This window comes from Arvicola amphibius, chromosome 8, assembly GCF_903992535.2.
Source record: "Arvicola amphibius chromosome 8, mArvAmp1.2, whole genome shotgun sequence".
NCBI lineage: Eukaryota > Metazoa > Chordata > Mammalia > Rodentia > Cricetidae > Arvicola > Arvicola amphibius.
This window is the reverse complement of record NC_052054.1, coordinates 12,197,343-12,218,333: the sequence shown is the minus strand read 5'-3', so window position 1 is coordinate 12,218,333 and position 20,991 is coordinate 12,197,343. Positions and strand designations below refer to the sequence as shown.

Sequence of the window (20,991 nt, the reverse complement as noted above, 5' to 3'; positions counted from 1 at the left end):
TGTTCTTTCCCTCCCAGTCTTGCCCTCCCCTCCGGTCAGTCCCACGCCTATCCTCTCATCCCCTTCTTCTTCCTTTATCTTGTTCCGTTTTGCTTCCTGTTCCCTCCCAGTTTCCAGCTTTCTTCCCCACGTAAGCTTTTTGCTTTTCTTTTTTTCCTATATACTGTCCCAAATGAACTTTAGAGTATATATCATTTAAAATCAAAATCAAGAAAATTTTAATTTAATTGGCCTTTCATTTGGCATAGCAATTAATTTTGAATAAATTGATGTTTTCAGAATGTTTAATATTCAAATTTAGTTAATACTACTTGTACCCATTTGCACGTCTTTCCATTTATGTTTATTGATGCATCTAATTACCTTGAATAATTTTTGTGGAATGTTTCTATTTTGAATAAATTATTTCCCTTTTAATTTGGTTATTGCAACATTACAGAAATCAGATTTTTATATTTTTTCTGTTTGAATAGGCAAGAATCTCATTATATATATACATATATATTTAAAAAGTTGAACAGTATTTCCAGAAATAACAAACACTTGGATTTTTTTATATTCTTTTAGAAAAAGTTTTATTTTATTAGACAAAATTGGATGACCAAATAGTGCAATTTATTTTTAAAACAGGCAAAGAAAGAAAAGTACTAACTGACTATGTTTAAGAGGGAAAAAATATTAATGTACTTGATTTTCTGGCAAAAGGTTAGATTTGACTATAGGATTTCTAACAATAATGGTTGAATGAAGCTTAAATGGAAAAACAATTGCATAGCATGCCTAAATGTGTTCAATTAGAGTTTAAATAATTATCTATCTATCTATCTATCTATCTATCTATCTATCTATCTATCCATCTATCTATATGATACTTTCAGATACTGAGAAATTACCAAACAGAGAAAGTAGAAATTATGTGTGAGATATTATTAAATATACCCAACTGTATAAATACACCCTACCCAATATGACTGAATTTATACTCAAAATTTAAAAAATTGATAATAGAAAGTAAATAATCAATTTGTATTTTAGAAATACATGAAAAAGCTTAAGTAGCTAAATGATTTTGTAAAATCAGAGCATGTCATGCCAATTCACTTCTTTTATGATGCCCCACAGTAATAAGAAACATTCAAAAGCACAATCTGGTCTTAGTTGCAGCAAATGCTTTTGTTCTATTGCCTATGATGTATTACCTAGGGCCTAGGTGTGGTGTACAGTTCCCAGTGCTGACTGTCAAGCAGTGTCAGCTGGACACTGATATTAACAGGCATAGAGATGTCAAAGGCGTCCTCTGAAGTCAATAAGTTTTCTATAAAGCCAGAATAATAGGCTTAATATGCCACTAATGCATCTACTTGTTGCTGTCTGGGGCTCAGTAATTTTCAAATCAGTAAATATATTTGATGAAATGATTATAAAACATGAACACTGGTGGGAAGAAACTGTAAGATGTGAGTAATACTTTGCAACCAGCAACACGGCGTGGAAAGACTAAATTGGTGAAAATTAAAACCAGGCTCAGCTGTTTTATGGGATGGAAGTTGAGCTGAGCTGTAACTGTTTGTTGAAAGAGAGGGAGAAAGAAATCAGGAAGGAAGGAAGGAAAAAGAGAAAAGCAAACACGAAATTTAGTCTTTATGTGTCTGTCATACAAGGTAGAAAAACGTCAGAGGTTCTACCCAGTTATAACCATGCTTTGCTTAACATTATGTCTACATTTCACAGGCCCAGTCTGGCCCACGTTTTACATTTAAACACCCACGATTTTCACATTTTAGTTAAGTGTTTGGCCATTCACCTATATGTCCAACCCCGACTTTTACGTTTTTAAATGATCAAAAATACAAATTTCATGACAGAAAATATTATATGAGATTCACCTTCAGTGGCCTTAAGTAAATTCTTATGATAAAAGAACTCAGCTAGCCCATTGTGATGTGTTCTCATTTGTGACTACTTTAGCATCTTGGAACCACACTGTTGAGTAGATTGGCGAATTCCATACTATTCATAATGCTAAAATGATTGCTGTTTGGCCCTTTGGGGATAAAAATCTCCCGGCTCTTGACCTCTTTTATTGCAGCCGCTTGCACAGCGCATTCAATTTACCCCAGCATCTAGAAGCTTTCCTTGTTGTAATAGAAATGAACACCCCTAGGGTCCGCTGATGAATACAGATGGCACATCTTTTGAAGAGTCTTCGACATGGCTTTGGGTCCACAGAAGAACACACCGATGCTGCTGCTGCAGGTACGGTAAGAAAAGGAGAGTGTTACCCAGGCAAGGCCAGCAGGAAGCCATGGCAGGCCTAGCAATTAGGAATCAGACATGGTGGCAAGGTTATTTATTTCTTTTCTTGTCTGTGTCCACTTCCTCTTTTCTTAGCATCCTTCCTGCTTCCAGCACATTGCTCCCGCCAAGATTCCCAGAGTCCCATGATTCCCAGAATCACAGGAGCCAGGGACCCAAGAGGAGAGAGACTGGAGGGAACCGTGCTAATAGCACGGGGGTTTATGATACAGTGGGTTTTGGTCAGATGAACTTAATCAACATCTTGGATCTGTGGATAGAGCATAAATTCCCTCACAGAAGGATCAGGACTGTTGACTCAGTTTTCTCATCCTAGGTCCTGGCTTAAGTAGAAAAAGACTATACCTTTGCTGAAGGAATGAATAAATGGTCATGTTGATTATTGCCTACATGGTCTTGGGCAGAACTGGAGGTCTGGCCTATGTAAATAAAGGTAACAATTACATTGTGTGTTTTAATGAAAGAAAAATAAGACAGTATATTAAAAAAAGTCTTTCAAAAGGGTCATTTATGACTAACGTCTTGTCCAACCTTGCCATTTTTATAGATAATAAAATTTATATTAAAGTCATAACAGCTTGATTTATTTTTCCTACTAGAATTCAATTTGCAAAGAAGGTTTAAATAAAGACAGGGAAGGGACAAAGCATTGTTGAAGACGAAGTTTCCCAGGCATTGCAATCTCTGACCCTTGCCCTTCAGAAACTAGTGCAGAAGACACAGCAGTGCATTGTATCACAAGAGTGCTCCTGACCCTTGCGACCCTGCCCCTGTATAAACAGGCACTGGTTCAGGGGTTCATATTGTCTCTTGAATTCAGGACATGTCAACCCCTATTGGAAAGTAAAAAGGCCACAGTTTTCTTCCCTTTTCTTCCAGATTCTTCTGCCCTGTGGTATCTTCTTTCCTTAGTCTCCAGCATACGCTGAAGTAGTTCCTTAAGTTTAGAACGAAAGTACCCATATTACTGTGTATAAAATCATTAGGCAGATTGTTAAATTGCAGAGTCTTTGGCTGGGATCCATGAAGAGTATGTTTGGTAAGAAGCCAGGTAATATTGAGGCAGATGGCTCTATGAGCCATACTGCCTCAGAGAAATTCTTCAGATTCAGGGCCAGCCCATTCTTCTGCCTCTGTTCCCTCCACCTGGCTTTTGTTGGTGTTTGTGTAGCTCTTCTCCTCCTCGCTTATACAGCATTATGATTCTCGGCCATATATCTGAGCCCTGTTGGAACAGCATGCTCCTGGACCATGCCGCCCATGTTAGAAGGTGACGGTTTAATCACCTTTCCAGCTAGCTTCAAAGAAATTCACCAAATGCTTTCATTTACAAAAGAAAATATATCTAAAATGTCCAAGTGCCACTTTCAAAGATATCCTTCCCGTGACTTAATTTGCGAAAATATTTTTTTTTCAAAAAATATTTTGTACTGAATAATTTGACTTGAGACAATTTTCAGGAGTTTATGGAACTAGAAAGTGGATCATTTAAGGAGGTTGATGTTTTCATCATTCGACTGCAGCAAGTGTTGGATATTTTAATTATCTCCCCAAAGCCCTATTGCTTCATGTGTGTAATCTGGAGCATTTGAGACCTTTCCTCTCAGGGTCTCCTCTGCACTCCCAGATTCTCTCTGAGGATGAAACGACTCAGAGCAGGCTCTGCCTTGGCCCTGGGCTTGGTCCAGGGTGGTCTCTGTAGTTGTTAGTCCTCGGATATCAGTATCACACATGTCTGTGGAGTTTCCCCCATTCCACAGAGATGAACAGAAGATGGGGAGTGGGGTGTGAACACAGAGGCTCATAGAGAATAAAGTGGGCTGCTCTTTAGAGCTGTGGACAGAAACAGCTGAGTGAAAAAGGTCAGGCACGGTCCTTCCCAATGAGGAGTCACAGCTTTGCTTTGGGCACGATGCCCAGAGGTACCCTTGCATTCCTTTTCAAAGGTGCTGTCATGGGTGGTGATATTTCTCCCATTAACACAAATGTACCAGAGGTTGCCACTGGCTTATTCCCAACAGGTTGTGACTGCCCTTTCGTTTGTAGCCACAGCCTCTATTTGAGAAGCCTGTGGTGTTCTTTGATGTCCTGGCTTTAGGACCCCGTTTCAAAGCGTTCTGATTGTGGCCTGCCAGGTGTACCACTGCTCTTCCCAGTGACTCCCAGCCCTCGCGCCTCTTTGAAGTGGTGGCTATTGCACTGCACAGCAGAGTCCAGACGTTCCTGCACTCAGGGTCCATAGCTGTCATAGTTATGCAATCACTGGAAAATCTCACGAAGGCCATTCATTTATCTACCCTGTGGCTGTGACCTAGAGGTCAGCCCTTCACCATCTCTCTTTTCTCATTGCTGTCCCCAAGCAAGGCACAGTCTTCACCTTGATTTTACCAACCTTGGCATTTATGACGCCAAGTATGGGGTTTCCTGGTCATGAATGCATCCCATAAACCATGGAGCTGAGAAAATCTGCACAGAGTGGTTAAGGCACAGATGTGGCAGGGTTATTTCCCCCCCCCCCCCCTTTTATGAGGCAATGGACAAATTCAGCAAAGCCCTAATGGGATTGCTAAAGAAAAAAAATTCTTCTATAAAAATTTAATTATCCACAATTGCTTAGCGTTAAAAAAGAAGAATCTGTGCAAAAGAAACATAAAAACACTAGACGCCGTTTCTCCTCCAGTTTACAGCCTGCAAGCTGCAAAGCTTGCACACACGTGTAGGGCTGGATCAAGGACATTAGAAGCATTGACCAGGCTGAGTGGCTGTTTTTGATGGGAAAAGCACAGATTTCACAGAGGCTGAGAAAAATGGTTCACATTCCCATAATTATTCTGAGCTCTGGCAAACAGCAGAGAAGGCTCTTTTCCTTCTACCCACCCCTTGTACTTGTTAAACAACCACCATGTTCTTCTCTGTGGGATTTATGTGTTTTTTCCCCCTCTCAAAACAGTTGAGCAACGCCATGCATGAGAGGCATCCAAAATATCACCCACCAGGAGATTTCAGCCCAGCAGAGAGATGGGAGTGTGGGTGTGCCTGGGAGCATTCCCACCACCTCTCCAGATTCGCGGATTCGGCTGGCACGAGCCCCTTTCTCTTTAAATTGTATGTTTGTTTTTGTGTGTTGGCTTTTATGCTTAGTAAGTTATAACCCTGTTGGGGCAGACCCTAAACCCTGTTTTAAAAAAAAAATCAAATTACTTTATACCCTGAGTGTGTTCTGCAAATAAAATCGATAAACAGAAGCTTCCTTCAGATTTATGAGGGCTTAGGACCAAGAGCTACAAACTGCTTCAGACGGTGGACACACAAGTTCTGGTTAATCTTTCCCAGTGAATGTTTTTCATTAGAAATGCCTCCAAATGATTTATCACATAATTATACTTTATACAACACCATCTTTCTCATAACTACAGATGATAGTTGTGCCGGCCAGCTCTCTCCCTTTGTGACTCAGGCAATGCCCAGCAGCCATCTGCACTGACTCTCTCGGAGTGTACCGTGGTCAATCTTGACTGTCAACTTGATTTAGAATCACCTAGAAGATCCACCTCCGGGGGAGGTCTGAGAGAATTTTCAGAGAAAGTTAACTGAGGAGGAGGGATGACTCCCTGAATGGGCTGGGGTTTCAGTCTGAACGCAAAGGAGAAAGCTGGCGGAGACATTCATTTTCTTCCGCTTCCTGACCATGGGTGCAATGTGAGCAAGCACCTCCTGTTCCTGCCGCATCCGCAAACTAGCAACCTCATTAAGCCCTTCCTCTCTGAGTTGCTTCTTGTTAGGTATTTGGTCATGGGATTAGAAAAGCGACGAACGCAGCGTTCTCATTACTGAGGTGTTCATCTGGAGCTGTAGAAGTCACTAACGAAACACCATGTGCCTCTTCTCTGTCCCACTTTCCAGCGGCTGTCTCTTTTGACACAGGGTGGTGTGCCCAGGAGAGACTCGTCTCTGTTTCCTCTACCTCATCATCCTTTTGCTTCTTCATGCTTACCAGTAGATATGAGAGAATAAAGCTGTTTCCCTTAGTGGGGAGGGGGTAGGAAGGAGGTGGAAGACAAGGAGGGGGAGTAGTTGATTCATAGTATTGGATTCCAGAGAACAATTTTTCTTCATCCTGTCTTTTTCTTTACACCTGTTCCACTAAGGCACGTAAAGATAGAAATAACCAAAAAAGGTTCCCATAACTGTTAGTTTGCTGGAATAAAGTCATCAAAGTAAGTTTGCAGAGTAACAAATCTAGACTATTTACTTATATACTTAGTCCTCCTAAAACAAACAAGTTTAGTAATTTTCATTGAATTTTTACTAGGCTATAACCAGTGAGCTAGACGCCGTCTGGTGGAAAAGGTAACATTTAGGTATGGGGGTGATTTTCTATCATCCATGATGGTGGCTTTACTGTTCTTATAAAGCTATAATTTATTGTGTGCTAGATTTATATTTGAATTTATTTCTTTGAGTGTTCTGAGCATCTTCGCCATATAATGAATGTTTAGGATACCCTGTTAGATAAAGGACCTATCTTTATGCTATAATCAGAATGCTAATTTCCTAAAAATACCACTGAACAACATTTTTGCACATATGCATGTACAAATGAGAATTGAAGGGTGTGCACACGAGCAAATGTGATTCCAGATGGACACATTTACTCAATTTAGTCAAAAGGTATTTTTTACATTTCTGAAAAGAATGGGGGTCTAAAATATATTCATGTTATGTGGATTAGAAGTCCCCATCATTGATACCTTTGTCATGTCTGGGTTGGTTCCTCTGTTCTAACACAAATGACAATCTTCGTTCTTCTCCCATCCCTATTAAAGAATCATTCCTATTGAACTTTTGAAAACTGAGAAAATCTTGGAAGTTTGTATGGTAATTAATTACAGAAAGTTCACACCTATAAGGTATGGTGAAGATCTTAGCAGATAAGTCAAGAGCAACAAACTATAAATATTTTCTGAAGCATAAGATCAAAGACTGAAGCCCCATGGTAAAACCTCTTAGTCAATTAACTAACAACAGCTGAGCCACAGACCCACAAGGGTGAGTAGATGTACAATGTGTGTTTGTCAAAAAATAGCGAGATATGACAAAGCTATATTTATTTTCACTCTGCCTGTCTTCTGGAAAATGATTTCCTGATTTCTGAACACTTGTCTAGAGGTTGGCAGCTTATTGAGGTTGCTTACAGAAAATGAAACACAGCTTCCATTTTTGTACAAAACACATTTCTATAGATTAATAAGTCCTAGGTGTCAATGCAGGCATTAATTAGCCTACTGTACTTTAACGGGAGGGTGACTTGCTTTGTGTGCCTGGAATACTTCTCTGCACTTGTATAATTGAAGTAATTGGCAATTATCACATGCCGGAGAGTTTGGGCATAGCAAGAAATGACCTCTTTAAATACATACTCATTTGCTATTTGTGATTGTCTTTTAGAACTATACTCGTGTTTTTTTTTGTAAATCAACTGATATAATTACCAAAATTAATTACAGATAAAAACAGCAGAATATACTTTGCTGCTTTCTGCTTCTAGTCTTTGATCTATTTTAAAATGGCCTCTCCTGTTCCTCATTTGTATTCATTTTGATGCCATCAATTTGTTTCTCTATTACCGTTATTTTCACAATTTTCTGGCTCCTTTGGAACTCGCTCGATCCGCTTTGATCTGCTTCCCTTCGAGCTTTATTTTTGGTGCTGTTTTTCATGTTCTGTAAATTTTTTTTTGCCTCCTCTCCCCTCAGTTCTTTTGATTCAACTCTTTCTTAGGACAGGAGCAAACTCTAGCTTTGAGTGAACAGGTAAATGTGATTACAGGGGTTTGCGCTAAGAATGCCTACCTTTGTGCTGGTGAATAGCAATGGCTAAGAGCCTACTTCAAAGGCTCTTGAGAACAAAGAATCTTTTCTGAGGCCACTAACAAATCCAGCAATTCTTCCTGACCCATCTTTGCCAAAAGATACCAGCTAATGGCAGGACAAGCCTGTCTTGTGAGGGTAGCCAAGTGGGCTTGGGAACAAACATCTCCATGACATAATCAGGGGAGAACATACTGTTTATCTCTCTAATAACCGTCTTGAAGAAAATTAATGCTACTTTGTCCTTTGTGCAGAGCAGTGATTGAATTGTGTATTCATTTCTATCTGGACAAAGGCCAGCGCATTGCAATACTTCTCAATATTAGATTTTCTTGTTTAAAAATTAGATTTTATTGGCATTCTCCTTCTGTGATTTCTTCATTAAAAGCTTCATTAAGCATAAATCTCCTTTTACAAAGAAGAAAAACAAAAAAATTATTTTCAGGAGGTCATTTGAATAGTCTTCTAGAAGGGTGTTGTTAGCTTCACACTGGAGACGTGCCATATCCCAGGGACCTGGTATTCCAGAGATGATACAACGATTGATTTTGCATGGATTGATCTAATATTAATTATATTGATGCTTGAAGCTATTTAATAAGCCAATGTGTTTCAGAGTCTCAAACTTTACAACTCTGATATTAAATCTTTTTTTTTTTTTAATTTTAAGGTAGGAGATAGGCAGTAATGTCTTGGTTCTGAAGTGACTTAGCTCCTGGGGTCTCATCTGCCCTGGCAGACACGAAGTCATGCACCAGAGAAAAAGAGTTTGCATAGCTACCATGCTGAGAAATGCTGCTAGCCAGTAAGGGGAACTGTGTACTCTGATGGTAGGGGTGGGTTGTTCCCTGACAACCGTGACAGGGAAAATGAAAGTGGTCACAGTTTTCCCAGCTTAGATAGAACTGTCCTCAACTCACCAATCACTACAAACATCGGACAAGGTCACTTCTTGCCTCTACAGAGCAGCATGTTCTGAACAGGGATTGTATAAGGCTGGCGTTGTCTTTGACTTCTTATCATTCTGGCTCACAACCTCCCAGTGAAGAGAGATAATTTAATGAACTGATTTGAAAGGCTTTCTCCATTGGGCTGCAACTTTATAGTATAACAAAGAGAAACACAATGCGATATCAATGCACAACAATCATACTAAAGCCTGAGGCTATCTCCATGAATTTAAAGGTATATGTTTCAAAAGCCTGCAATGTGAGGATAGGCCAGGGAGATATCTCATTGAAAAATAGTTGCCAGAGTCCAAATGGAAAGAGTCAGTGCTTGTTTATCCCAGTTGCTGAGAAAGTGAAGACAGATGAATGGGGCCCATTGGTCAGCCAGCCACCCTTGGAAAATGGGTACTTGGAAAATGGGGCTCTAGGCTAGAAGAAGAGACCCTGGCTAAAAAAAAAAAACCTAGCCGGGCGGTGGTGGCGCACGCCTTTAATCCTAGCATTCGGGAGGCAGAGGCAGGAGGATCTCTGAGTTCGAGGCCAACCTGGTCTACAAGAGTTAGTTCCAGGACAGGCTCTAGAAACTACAGGGAAACCCTGCCTTGAAAAACAAAACAAACAAACAAACAAAAAAAAAAAAACCACCTAGGGGTGTGTGCCTAAGGCATGGCACCCACGGTTGTCCTCTGGCCTCTACATATCTGTGTGCAGGGAGGGCATTTCCCCTCATTTCTCTTACATGCATGGAGCCAGGGAGTGGAAAATTCATTTTGTGATCAATGAAAACTAAAGGGATGGATTTGTCCAAAATGGTATTTCCCTCCCAAATGAGGAAATAGAAACAAAACCATCTAGGCTTTACCTATGAGCATATTACAAGATGGTTTCTACACATAAGCTTTTTAAGGGAATAGCATATGAAATTATTCCATTTTCTCTGGACAAGAATCAGATAGGTAGGTGTAAGGTAAGGTGCATTTCTCTCAGGGCTGAGAGAGATTTGAGAATTTGAGACCCAGCGCCCATTGTTGGGTTGGGGCTGAGAAGACCTGAGTTCTGAGCCTCCTGAGCCAGGGTTGCTGGGATGCAGGCACATGTTTGGAGACAAGGTGGTGCTCCGGCACCAGATTTAAAGCTGGCTACCAACAAGAGCCAAGACAAGAAGCACAGTAAACAAGTGAATGCCAGGATGAGATGACACGGAACAGTTCCCAGCGTCACTTGTCATGGGTTGGCAGCTCTAACGAGGCACCGGAAGCTGAGTCCGTGGAGGACAAGCTGGGTTGCCACATTGTGCAACAGATCTGCCTTCCCTTGACTTTGCAGTTAGATGTGAAGCTGTCTCCTGACTTCCTTGTTAGAAATCTGCCCCTCTTAGACCGAGGCAGCTTTTCTACTCGTTTCTCCCCTCTGCCACATGCTCAGCAGTTTTGAGCCACTCACAGAATGTTCTTGTCTTGGGTGTCTATAGCGGCATTTTGTTTGTATTTTAATAAATAAATAAAGCTTGCCTGAAGATTGAAGGGGAAAACAACCCTACTGGTCAGTCTTAGAGACCAGGCAGTGGTAACACACACCTTTAATGCCAGTACCACACTAGTGCCATAGAAACCGGGCAGTGCATGCCTTTAATCCCAGTGGTGCACACCTTTAATCCCAGCCCTCGGGAGGATTATAAAACAGGAGGAGACAGCTCTCAGGCTCAGTCTCATTCTGAGATTCCTGGAGGCAGGATCGCCATTTTCAGATTGAGGTTGAGGTAAGAGCCAGTGGCTAGCTGTTTTGCCTTTCAGGGCTTCAGTTTGAACCCTGATTTCTATCCTTGAGTTTTTATTAATTGTGCCTCCCAAAGCTTCCCTGGCAGACTGTCAGAGCACACGCTGTACTCTCAGTTTGCAGGGGTCCATCTCACAGCACATGGGGCAGCAGAAGCCAGAGTGACTTCACATGGACCAAAGATACTGTGGTTGGATGCTCAAGAGCCTTGAATGCTACCTGATCACTCCTTCCTCACTTCCTCTCCTCACCCAATGCCTGTCAAAATAGCAGGTTCAACAAAGTCAGGTAGACACAGAGGTGGTCAATAAAAATAGAATGGCACGATTCTGGTACAAAGAGAATATAAGCAAAAATATGAAAAGGAGCTGAATTGACCAAAAGACAAATTGTATTTACCATAAAAGAATTCCACAGAGCAGAATAAGGCACTAGGAAACTACAGAGAGCTTAATGAAGCACACTTCTCTACTTCCCTGTCGTCTTTCCTCAAATAGGAAGACAGTGTGAGTGCATGGAGGAGGTGACAAAGGTCAGGACAGAAAATGACCTGGCAGCGAGGATGGATCACTCTCTGTCTCAGTGAATTATACCTTACCGAGCTCTCCAACATTGCATGTGCTAACTTAAGAATACAATACTGAGCATGAATTTGTTCACTGAGTTTTACATTTGCTCTAAAAACAAAGCTAAAATAAACTACCTTGTCCAAGGTCACAAAGATAGGAGCATCTATAATCAGGAGTCATAGGTTATACTCCAGTCTTGGGGCCCCGAGGCAAGGCCCTCCATGCATTAAAGTTTGCTATATAGCTATGATAATAGTAATAATGATTAAATAAATGGAAACCACGGCAATGGCAGCCATGAAAGGTTGCTGTTTCAGGTGCTTTAGATGTTCCACTTGTTTTTCTGTTGTAGAAGCCTTGGGGACAAGCACTGTCATTTACATTTTTGAGAGGAGACAGACCCAGTGCAGGGTAGGTAGATGACCCAGGCACACCAGCGGGAATGGGAGAGCCAGGACAGGCACTTAAAAACCCGGCTCTAGACCTGGGTCCTTTAGCATCATGCCAAATCCTTGCTTTGCCTGAGACAACTTTTTGCTTTTCTGTTAGACATGCTAGACACTCTGTAGAGCTGGCTAGAGTTGAATTCTCTAGTTGGGTAATTAGAGACTAACTGTGCTCAAAAAGATTTTTTTTGAAGGCTGTTTAAGAAATACCATCTTTAAATTGAGGTTAAGTGTGAAGATTTTTCAGCATAATCGATAATTGTCTGAGTCTGTCAGGCAGTTAAACAGAGGTTTGTGGTTCCTGAAATATGAGACAGGCATGGCCACATTTTCTAAGGTACATATTTTATCTTGAAACCAAGATTATCAGCTCTGATGGCAGATTAACTTTTTTCCCAGGGACAACTTCTCTGGACTTTTGGGGGAATCCTGGCAGGCAAAGGAAAGGGGTTTACTCACCTGGGGTGATTATAAGCAATCTGCTTGAATTCATCATTCCAGTTGGGTCTCCCAAAGAAGGTCTTCTGCCTTAAGCCTGTAATCACATCTAGGCTTTCATCCCAGTGTAAAGCTATGTGAAGAGCCTAAATTAAAAAAAAATATAGTATCACTTGACATTAAAAAACAACCATAAGAACCATCTACAAACAAATGATGAACTCACTATCATCCTTTGTATGTTTAAAATATTTTAAACAGGGCTTGGAATGCTTTATTGGCAGATGCCTCCAATGTTGTGCTTTAGGGCAAGTGTTGTGTCTCATCTGTCTGTATTTATTCTTTTTGGGACAAGATGCTGCCCTGTACAAAGACAGCTTGGAAAGGGTGAGAATCATACGGTCAGTGTGGTTAAGGGAACAAATGCGGAACAAGTTAGCTTTATTTCTGCCAAACATCTCAAAACTCAATCTCCTTCTACTGTCCCCATTCATTTAATATTAAATCCAGGGGACCTGAAATGGGCATTTGCAGGCTAAAGTGCCATGAAATGCCCAGGAGATTGGGTTTTATAATCGGATATGCCTACTGTGGTGATATGGTTGATAGATATTCCAGATTTTTAGGACTGCCTCCCCCATGCCCTAGATACCAAAGTCTGCAGAGGCTTAAAACTGCAGAGGTTATACTTGTGTATAAGCTATGCATACCCTGTCATATATTTCAAATAATATTTTTGGTCTATAAAGCTATACAACAACTTGGTAAAATATTTGCTGTCCTGTATTGTTTAGGGAATAATGTAAAGAAATAAGAAGGATAAATATATATATATATATACATATATATTCAGTGCAGATATATTTTTTCAAATGTTTTCAGTCGTCAGTTGGTTGAGTATACATGGGTAGAGCTCTAAGATATAGAGAGCCAACTGTATGTATTAGTAGGTCTCGAGTGCTGAGGGGATACACTTGATGATAGAACGCTTATGAGGGAAAAGTAAGGGGTCCAGATGGAACTCTGTAAGTGACTGGCTTCAGATCTAGTGAATTCATCCAGTCCTTGTATAATTAGAGGCCCGTAAACAATAGTCCTTATAACCGTGTATGAAAGTACGATCATCGGCTTTAGCCCTTGTGAATCCTAGACGCTACCTTGTTTTTCTCAATTCAGGTATGCATGCTCGGCACCATTCCTGGGAACCATTGCCTCCCCTGGAGCTCCCATACCAATGCTTCTCTCACCCTCTAACTCTTGAGAGCTGTGGCAGTTTGGATTACAGCCCTGCTGTGCTCCACTCATGCGGCGGCTTCCCGCTTTGAAGATGATTTGCCTGAAGCGTTCTTTTCCTAGTCTAAGAAGGTAGCCTGTGCCAGAGGTTCACATTCAAGCCAGACTGGCTGCCCTGACCGACCAGTGGACAAGGCAGACTGGCCTTCGGAATGCCAGGCAATAGGGATTTGCTGCCAGCAAGTCTGACCTTAGGGAACAGTGCTCATGTTGCATAAGAGTTTGGGAATAGGACTTCATGCGGCATGAAGATGGGGAAATGGAAGAGGGATCTGGACTGATGTGTCAGAGAGAGGAGCCACCAGGAGCAAAGGCCTTGAACCCACACAGCAGGATGCATGAGCATCCATCAGTCAACAGCTCTGGGGCAATAGGAAAAGAATGAGGCTTGCCTAGAAACAGGTCAGGCTAAGGAGGTCCCTAAAGTACTTGTTAAGACATTACAGCTTTATCTCAAGGGGAGAGAAAGGCCTTCCTTCCTTATTTCTGTGAGAACGCCCAATCTCTGGTGTTCAAACATTTGGAATTATAACTGTTCCATATTTCTCAACCCACTGTTCAATTAATCTCAAACTCTTTGGAGTTGCCCTTCGTAATACCGTTACCATCTGTCCCTTCTGTTCTTGTCAATTTGCCACTTTGAGGTTGTTGGATTCAGCGTAATTATTGGCTCTTTCTAAGACAGCCTCTCGGTGCCTGAGTCACTGACAGGATGCACCAATGGTTCCTTTTCCTATGTGGAGATCACTGATTTCCTGCTCGAAATCTGGAAGTGTGAAGGATTTCTGACATGCCATGGGAAAATTTAAGAAACTGTCAATTTTACTTTCATTTGGGAAAAAAAAGTATATTTTATATCTTAGTCCTGAAAGGGGCAAAGATAGGGCAGGGCAGGGTTGTGCTGTCCCAAAATCCACTTAGGAGTTCTGTTTAGAGAACCGGAGTCTCATAAATCCCAAGAGACAGGGAATGGTTAAGTGGACACTTTGGATCAATTTGCCTTACAAGTGGAAGAGCAAGCAAGAGCCTGGGAAGTTAGAGACAAAAGCCTTGTCTGTGCTTTACCAAATGGGTCATCAGTCAAGAATCCCACTTGAATAGCAAAAATGTTTCTTTGGAAGACATAATTAACACTATTTAATCCATTAAGATCTGTCAGGCCTTATTCCCAAGAAACATACAATTCCAATTATCCCAGAGGGTTGAGTATTTAAGGAGGACTGGAATTAAGACCATAAAAATTCATAACACTTTTTGAATTTAAACCAGAGTCTTGCTCATTTATAGAAACATAGAGCCAAGTTACAGTGAAGTTGAAAGAGAGAGAGAGAGAGAGAGAGTTCACAAAACACATAAAGCAATCATTTGTAAATTTGGTGACTGGTTCATAGCCCCTTCACTTAAACATATTTTCCTTAAAGATATATATCAATGATACCATCTACATATGATCTAGAAAAAGCACTGTTTAAAGCATGTATTTCATAACCTAGAATAACAGCTTTGTTAGCCCCAATGTTTGGGGAGTCTGTTGCTGGAGAGAGGGCCTGCTTGTTCGTCCAGGCCTCCCGGCTAGCTTAGTCTCCAAAAGCCATACAGAAGCTGTATTAATTAAAATATTGCTTCGCCCATTATCTGTAGCCTCTTATTGGCTAACTCTCACATCTTGATTTAACCCATTTCTATTAATGTGTATATTGTCACGTGACAGTGGCTTACCAGGAAGGATTCGGCATGTCTGTCTCTGGCAGCTCCATGATGTCTCTCTCCTACTCCGTCTTTCTTCCTCCCAGCATTCAGTTCTGTCTTCCCTGCCTACCTAAGTTCTGCCCTATCAACTAGGCCAAGGCAGTTTCTCTATTCATTAACCTGTGAAAGCAACACATGGACAGAAGGAACTCCTACACCAGGAGTCCAACTGAATTCTGGTGCAGTAGTTGTCATTTAAACACTGACTGTGATAGGTTTTTTTTTTTTTTTTTTTTTTTAAATCAGTATTGGAATTGTCAGGGTGTTGACAAATCATCTTTGCCAAACTCAATCTTTATACTATATTACTATAATGACTTGCAGAACTCTGCCCAAGCAGAAGGTCATCTCAACTTCATGTACTTGCTTCCTGAGGATCCCTTAAGAAAGAGAATTCTCTATGCAAATCATGCATCCATAGTAATTTTCTGGCTCACATGTTTTTCAATATGAAAGGCCAGATAGAAGCAACAGGGAATCTTTTCTGTTTTACTCCGAGCAGCATAGAATCAGAACCAATTAGGAATTCAACAGATGATATAGCCAATTAGTGACAGTCACCGATGCCACTCTTAAAATGACAAATTCAAACTTTAAGATTCCTAATATCTGGGTTGCCGTTTATTGCCCACAGTGTTTATCTTTTCTGTTCCTCAGTAAGATAGCTAGGGGTCTTTTTATTGCTACATCTTAACTATTTTTTTCCAGTCTAGTTTGATTCTGTTCTTCTCTCCCTTTTGAGGAACTTTAGAAGAGTTTTTATTGATGCTGCCTGATAAGCCTGCAGCTCATTGTCGAAATGGGTTCTTTTTAAGAAGGGCGACAGTATTGGAGATCCTGGATTTTACTGATACCTGGTTTTCGTCCCAGCCAGTAAGGAATATATGGTAACTCAGCAAGTGAGCCTTCCCTCGCTCACTCATCCGTGTTTCCAGTGAAAGTAACAGATCTGCAAACCATTCAAATGCCCCGGCATCCCGGCAGATCCAATAGAAATACACCTGTTGGGAGAGAAGGTGGGTGTGCTGAGAATCACAGGCTACTTTGTAGGTGTTAAATGACTTGAGCCCAAATGGACCATTCTGCTAAATCACACATTTTTCTTTACCAGCGAACAAACCATCATACCATGATTTCTTTTTTTTTTTTTTTGGGGGGGGGTGGAGAAAGAAAAGGAAAAAAAAAAAGAAAAAGAGAAGAAAAGAAAACTCCCACTGTGTTTGAAAAGGCCCAGACTGAATTCAAGGAGTCAGGGTTTCCGTGGGCTGTGCCAGCCTCTTTGGATGAGGACCAACTTTCCACACTTCTGGCTGGGCTTCTTCTGAACAAGATTAATAATCATAACTCACGGTGCCTTTCATTGCTCCCCAAAGGGGATAAGCTGCTAGACCAGGCCCCCTTCATCTTTACTTATGACCTAAGCTCAAGATTTCAACTCTCCTCTCTGGAGACCCCCCAAAGGCTTGGGCACTAATCCACTTCACCAGCCATAGCCTCTGGAGAATGGAGATTATGGTAATTGCAGAATGAAGTCTCATAAGACAGAAATTTCCTCTCAGTGAGACATATCAATGCCCTCGAAAGCTGGTGGGTAGAGGCTGTGCCTGCCCATGTGTCAACTGCTGCAGTAACAATTGTTTCTGGGAAGGTTTTGATTTTGTTTACTTATTTTTAAAACATTCTCTCCGTGCTGAGCAAATGGCAGGTGACAAGAAGCAGTTTGGGACTGCTAAAAGAAAGGCTTAGCTCTGTACTTCGAGTATCAGATAATTGTATCTAGAAGAGCCACAGGAGATAAATCTCTTCCTTCTCTGGGTTCTACTCCCTCACTTCTACCCCCTGCTGTCCACCCAAAGGGACATCTCTGGGCCTCAGCAGTGTCTGCAGGGCCTGCTTCCCACTCCAGGTACTTACTGTCTGGTGTGTTAGCACCTGAAACATTCCCTCCAATGGCCAGGATTTGTTTCCCTCCTCTCTTTCCCTCCCTCCCCTCTCAGTCAACTTGCAAGCTCACCATCATATAATCAGATTTATAAATGAGATTTAATTAGTATCACAAAGAAAAGAAAATGGAGAATGTATATCATGGCTGAATCTCTTGTCCACTCTTTTCAGATTTGTGCAGGCATTTGCGAGGTTAGCAGTCAGGAGGAGCAGGGGATGAGAATCTAAGACCTCCCTCTCAGAAGCAGAGGTTGCATATTTTCTGGATGGCTCCTGCTCAAATGAAAACTCTTAATATTAATCTAAGGAGAAATGATCCCTCAGACCAGTAGTTCTCAACTCGTGGGTCATTATCCCTGCGTGTGTGTGCAGGTTGTATATCAGATATCCTGCATATCAGATATTTACATTATGATTCATAACAGTAGTGCAATTACAGTTATAAAGTAGCAATGAATTTTTTTTGAGACAGGGATTTTTTTGTGTAGCTTTGGAGCCCGTCCTGGACTAGTCTCAAACTCACAGAGATTCGTCTACCTCTGCCTCCTGAGAGCTGAGATTAAAGGTGTGTGCCACCACCGCCCAGCAGCAATAAAATAATTTTAGACACAATGTGAGGAACTGTGTCAAATGGTTGCAGCAGTAGGAAGGTTGAGAACCACTGCCTTAGACCTCAGGCACAATTATCACCTCTAAATGACTGCTTTTGTCTTCCTGGCTGTCATCCCTCCCTGGAGTACATAGACCATAGTCCCACCAGGTAGCTTCAAGACATAACAGAGCTCAGAGCTAGCTCTGCCTGCTGAATATCCCAAGAGTCCTCATGAGCAGAGGGCAGTGCCTATCTACGCATTCACTGGTTCACAAATGCTTACACAATGATTACCATAGGTAGAGACCAGTTTACACTCCGGAACAATGATAGTGAAGAAGCCAGGCAGACAGACAGACATACAAACAAAATGCCCATCTGCCTGGAATTTGTATCTTGGAGAACGAAGGTGGTGTATAAATGCATGAAGTATAGAATATCAGATGGTAATTAGGCAGTGTAGAAACAAGGCAGTCTGGGAAAGGTCACAATATTGACTCCAGTGGCAAAGGGAGACCCCACTGAGGAGACGCTTGAACACAGCTGTGGAGGGAAGAAGGCGTCAGATGGTGTTCTAGTTTCATTCTGCTGCTGTGATAAAACACTCAAATCAAAAGAAACATGGTCCCAGTCCATCACTGATGTAAGTAAAGGCAAGAACCCAAGATGGAACATGAAGAAACCATGAAGGAATACTACTGGTTGGCTTGCTCTCTGACTCTCTGACTCTCTGACTGACTCATGCTTACCTTGCTTTTTCTTTTCCTCTCTCTCTCTCTCTCTCTCTCTCTCTCTCTCTCTCTCTCTCTCTCTCTCTCTCTCTCTCTCTCTCTCTCTCTCTCTTTGACTGTGGTGGGATAGCCCATCTTGCATCAATCAACAATCAAGACCATTCTGTTGGGGGAATATTATTTTCAGGTGTGTGACTTTTGTTTACGCTGCATTTGTTTAACTCTGTGAAGCTGTGTTACTGTGCCTGTCTAAAACACCTGATGGTCCTAATAAAGAGATGAATGGCCAATATCAAGGCAGAAGCAAGGGCAGGTGGGGCTGGAAGGCAACAAGTATAAATAGAAGGAGAACTCTGGGAGAAAAGAATGAGAAGCAAGAGAACAGGGAGGGGAGGATATCGGGCCAGCCACCCAATAAGTCACAGAGTAAGAAGAAAAGAAAGATATACAGAAATAGAGAAAGATGGGCATCCAGGAACGAACAAGCAGCCTCCTACTACACAGAGGCAAAAGCTGGTCAGGTTAAGTTAAGAAAAGCTGGGAAGGGGGCTGGAGAGATGGCTCAGAGGTTAAGAGTATTGCCTGCTCTTCCAAAGGTCCTGAGTTCAATTCCCAGCAACCACATGGTGGCTCACAACCGTCTGTAATGGGGTCTGGTGCCCTCTTCTGGCCTGCAGGCATACACACAGATGGAATATTGTATACATAATAAATAAATATTTAAAAAAAAAAAGAAAAGCTGGGAAGAAACAAGCCAAGCTAAAGTTGGGCATTTATAACTAATAATAAGCCTCCTTGTGTAATTTATTTGATGCTGGGTGGTGGACCACTCAAAAAGTCAAAAGAGTAAAACATCGCACAATATAATTCCTCACAGATATGGTCACAACCTTATCTAGGCAGTTCCTCAATTGAGGCTTCTCCTTTCATATGATTTAGTCTGTGTCAAGTTGACAATTAAGCCTAACCAAACCAAGACACTCCATCCCTTGTCAACACCAACACATCACTGTTAAACCATAACCTCTTCTTTCTTATCCCTTATGTTAATATCATACTATAAAACACAGTCTGCAGTTAAAAGTTCCATAGCATTTAAAAATTCCAGTGCTTTAAAAGCTTAACGTCTCTTTAAAAGTCTAAAATTTCTTAATGGTGGACTTTTATAAAAATATAAATAAGTTATATATCCTGCTATTGCAAAAATGAAGACCTGGGCATAAAAATAACCAGACCAGGATATGGAATCAGGGGAATGCTTATCCACTGCTGGTGGGAGTGCAAACTTGTACAGTCAGTGTGGAAATCAATGTAGAGGTTCCCCAGGAGGACGGGGACCAAAATCCACTTATATCACTTTTGGGCATGTACCCAAAGGATGTTTCATCCTCCTATAAGACACTAGCTCAAACATATTCATTGCTGTTTTATTCATAACATCCAGAAATTATAAACAACCTAGATGTCCCTTAACAGAAGAATGGCTAAAGAAAATGTGGTACATTTATACAGTGGAGTATTACTTAGCCATTAAAAAAATAAAGTCGTGAAATTTTCAGGCAAATGGGTGGAACTAGAAAAAAATCATACTGAGTATCTCAGATCCAGGAAGGAAAATATGGTATGTATTAACTTATATGTGCATATTAGCTTTTAAGTCACTGATAACAAAGCTATAATCCACAGAACCTAAGAAGGCAGGCATAGACTAAGGGATTTGAGGGTACTGATAGATCTCATTAGGAAAGAGAGATAGAATAGGAATTATGGATGGTTGGGTGGGCTGGAGTTGGATGATCAAGTGGAAAAAGAGATGGGGTAGGAGGTTGTTGGGGAGAATACAAGGAGACAGCTAAAATTAAGGGTCATTTGAGGGATAGTATAGAAACATATTACAGTAGAAACTTCCTAAAATATACACAAAGACTCACAGCCAGACATTACACACACACACACACACACACACACAGAGCTCCTCAATCTTGCAACTCTTAATGCCTTCCAAATCAGTACTGGGTGAGTGACCTTTGTACACTGCTGTGTTCAGCTACCAGCTTGAGACGCAGCCCTGCCCCGCTGGATCACAGTTCTGTGGGCTGACCCTGAGGAAACACTTCCCAGAAGACTTCAGAAATGATTCTGACCTTTTATTAATTGTGGCTGATTCTTTAGCTCCCGATGACCAGCATCTACTAGTGAAGCCCAGTGCTCTCCTCAAAGGAATTACACCTTTTTGACAACCACAGCTGCTTCTTCACCTCCACATCACCAGCGACCACAATTCTTAGCCAAAATATAACACAAATGGTCCATAGTC

At 41.3% G+C, this 20,991-nt stretch overlaps 1 protein-coding gene across 1 annotated transcript in view; it reads right to left on the bottom strand.

Annotated features, from left to right (window-relative positions):
• Window positions 1-2,123: 2,123 nt before the first annotated feature.
• The window catches only part of Nox3 (NADPH oxidase 3), a 59,599-nt gene continuing 40,731 nt past the window's right edge, over window positions 2,124-20,991 (bottom strand). Inside the window, exons 11-13 of the mRNA XM_038340201.1 lie at window positions 16,262-16,408; window positions 12,387-12,511; window positions 2,124-2,250 (exon numbers count right to left, since the gene is read on the bottom strand). Coding sequence (XP_038196129.1) covers window positions 2,124-2,250; window positions 12,387-12,511; window positions 16,262-16,408 — 399 coding nt within the window. The remainder of the gene's footprint in view (window positions 2,251-12,386; window positions 12,512-16,261; window positions 16,409-20,991) is intronic.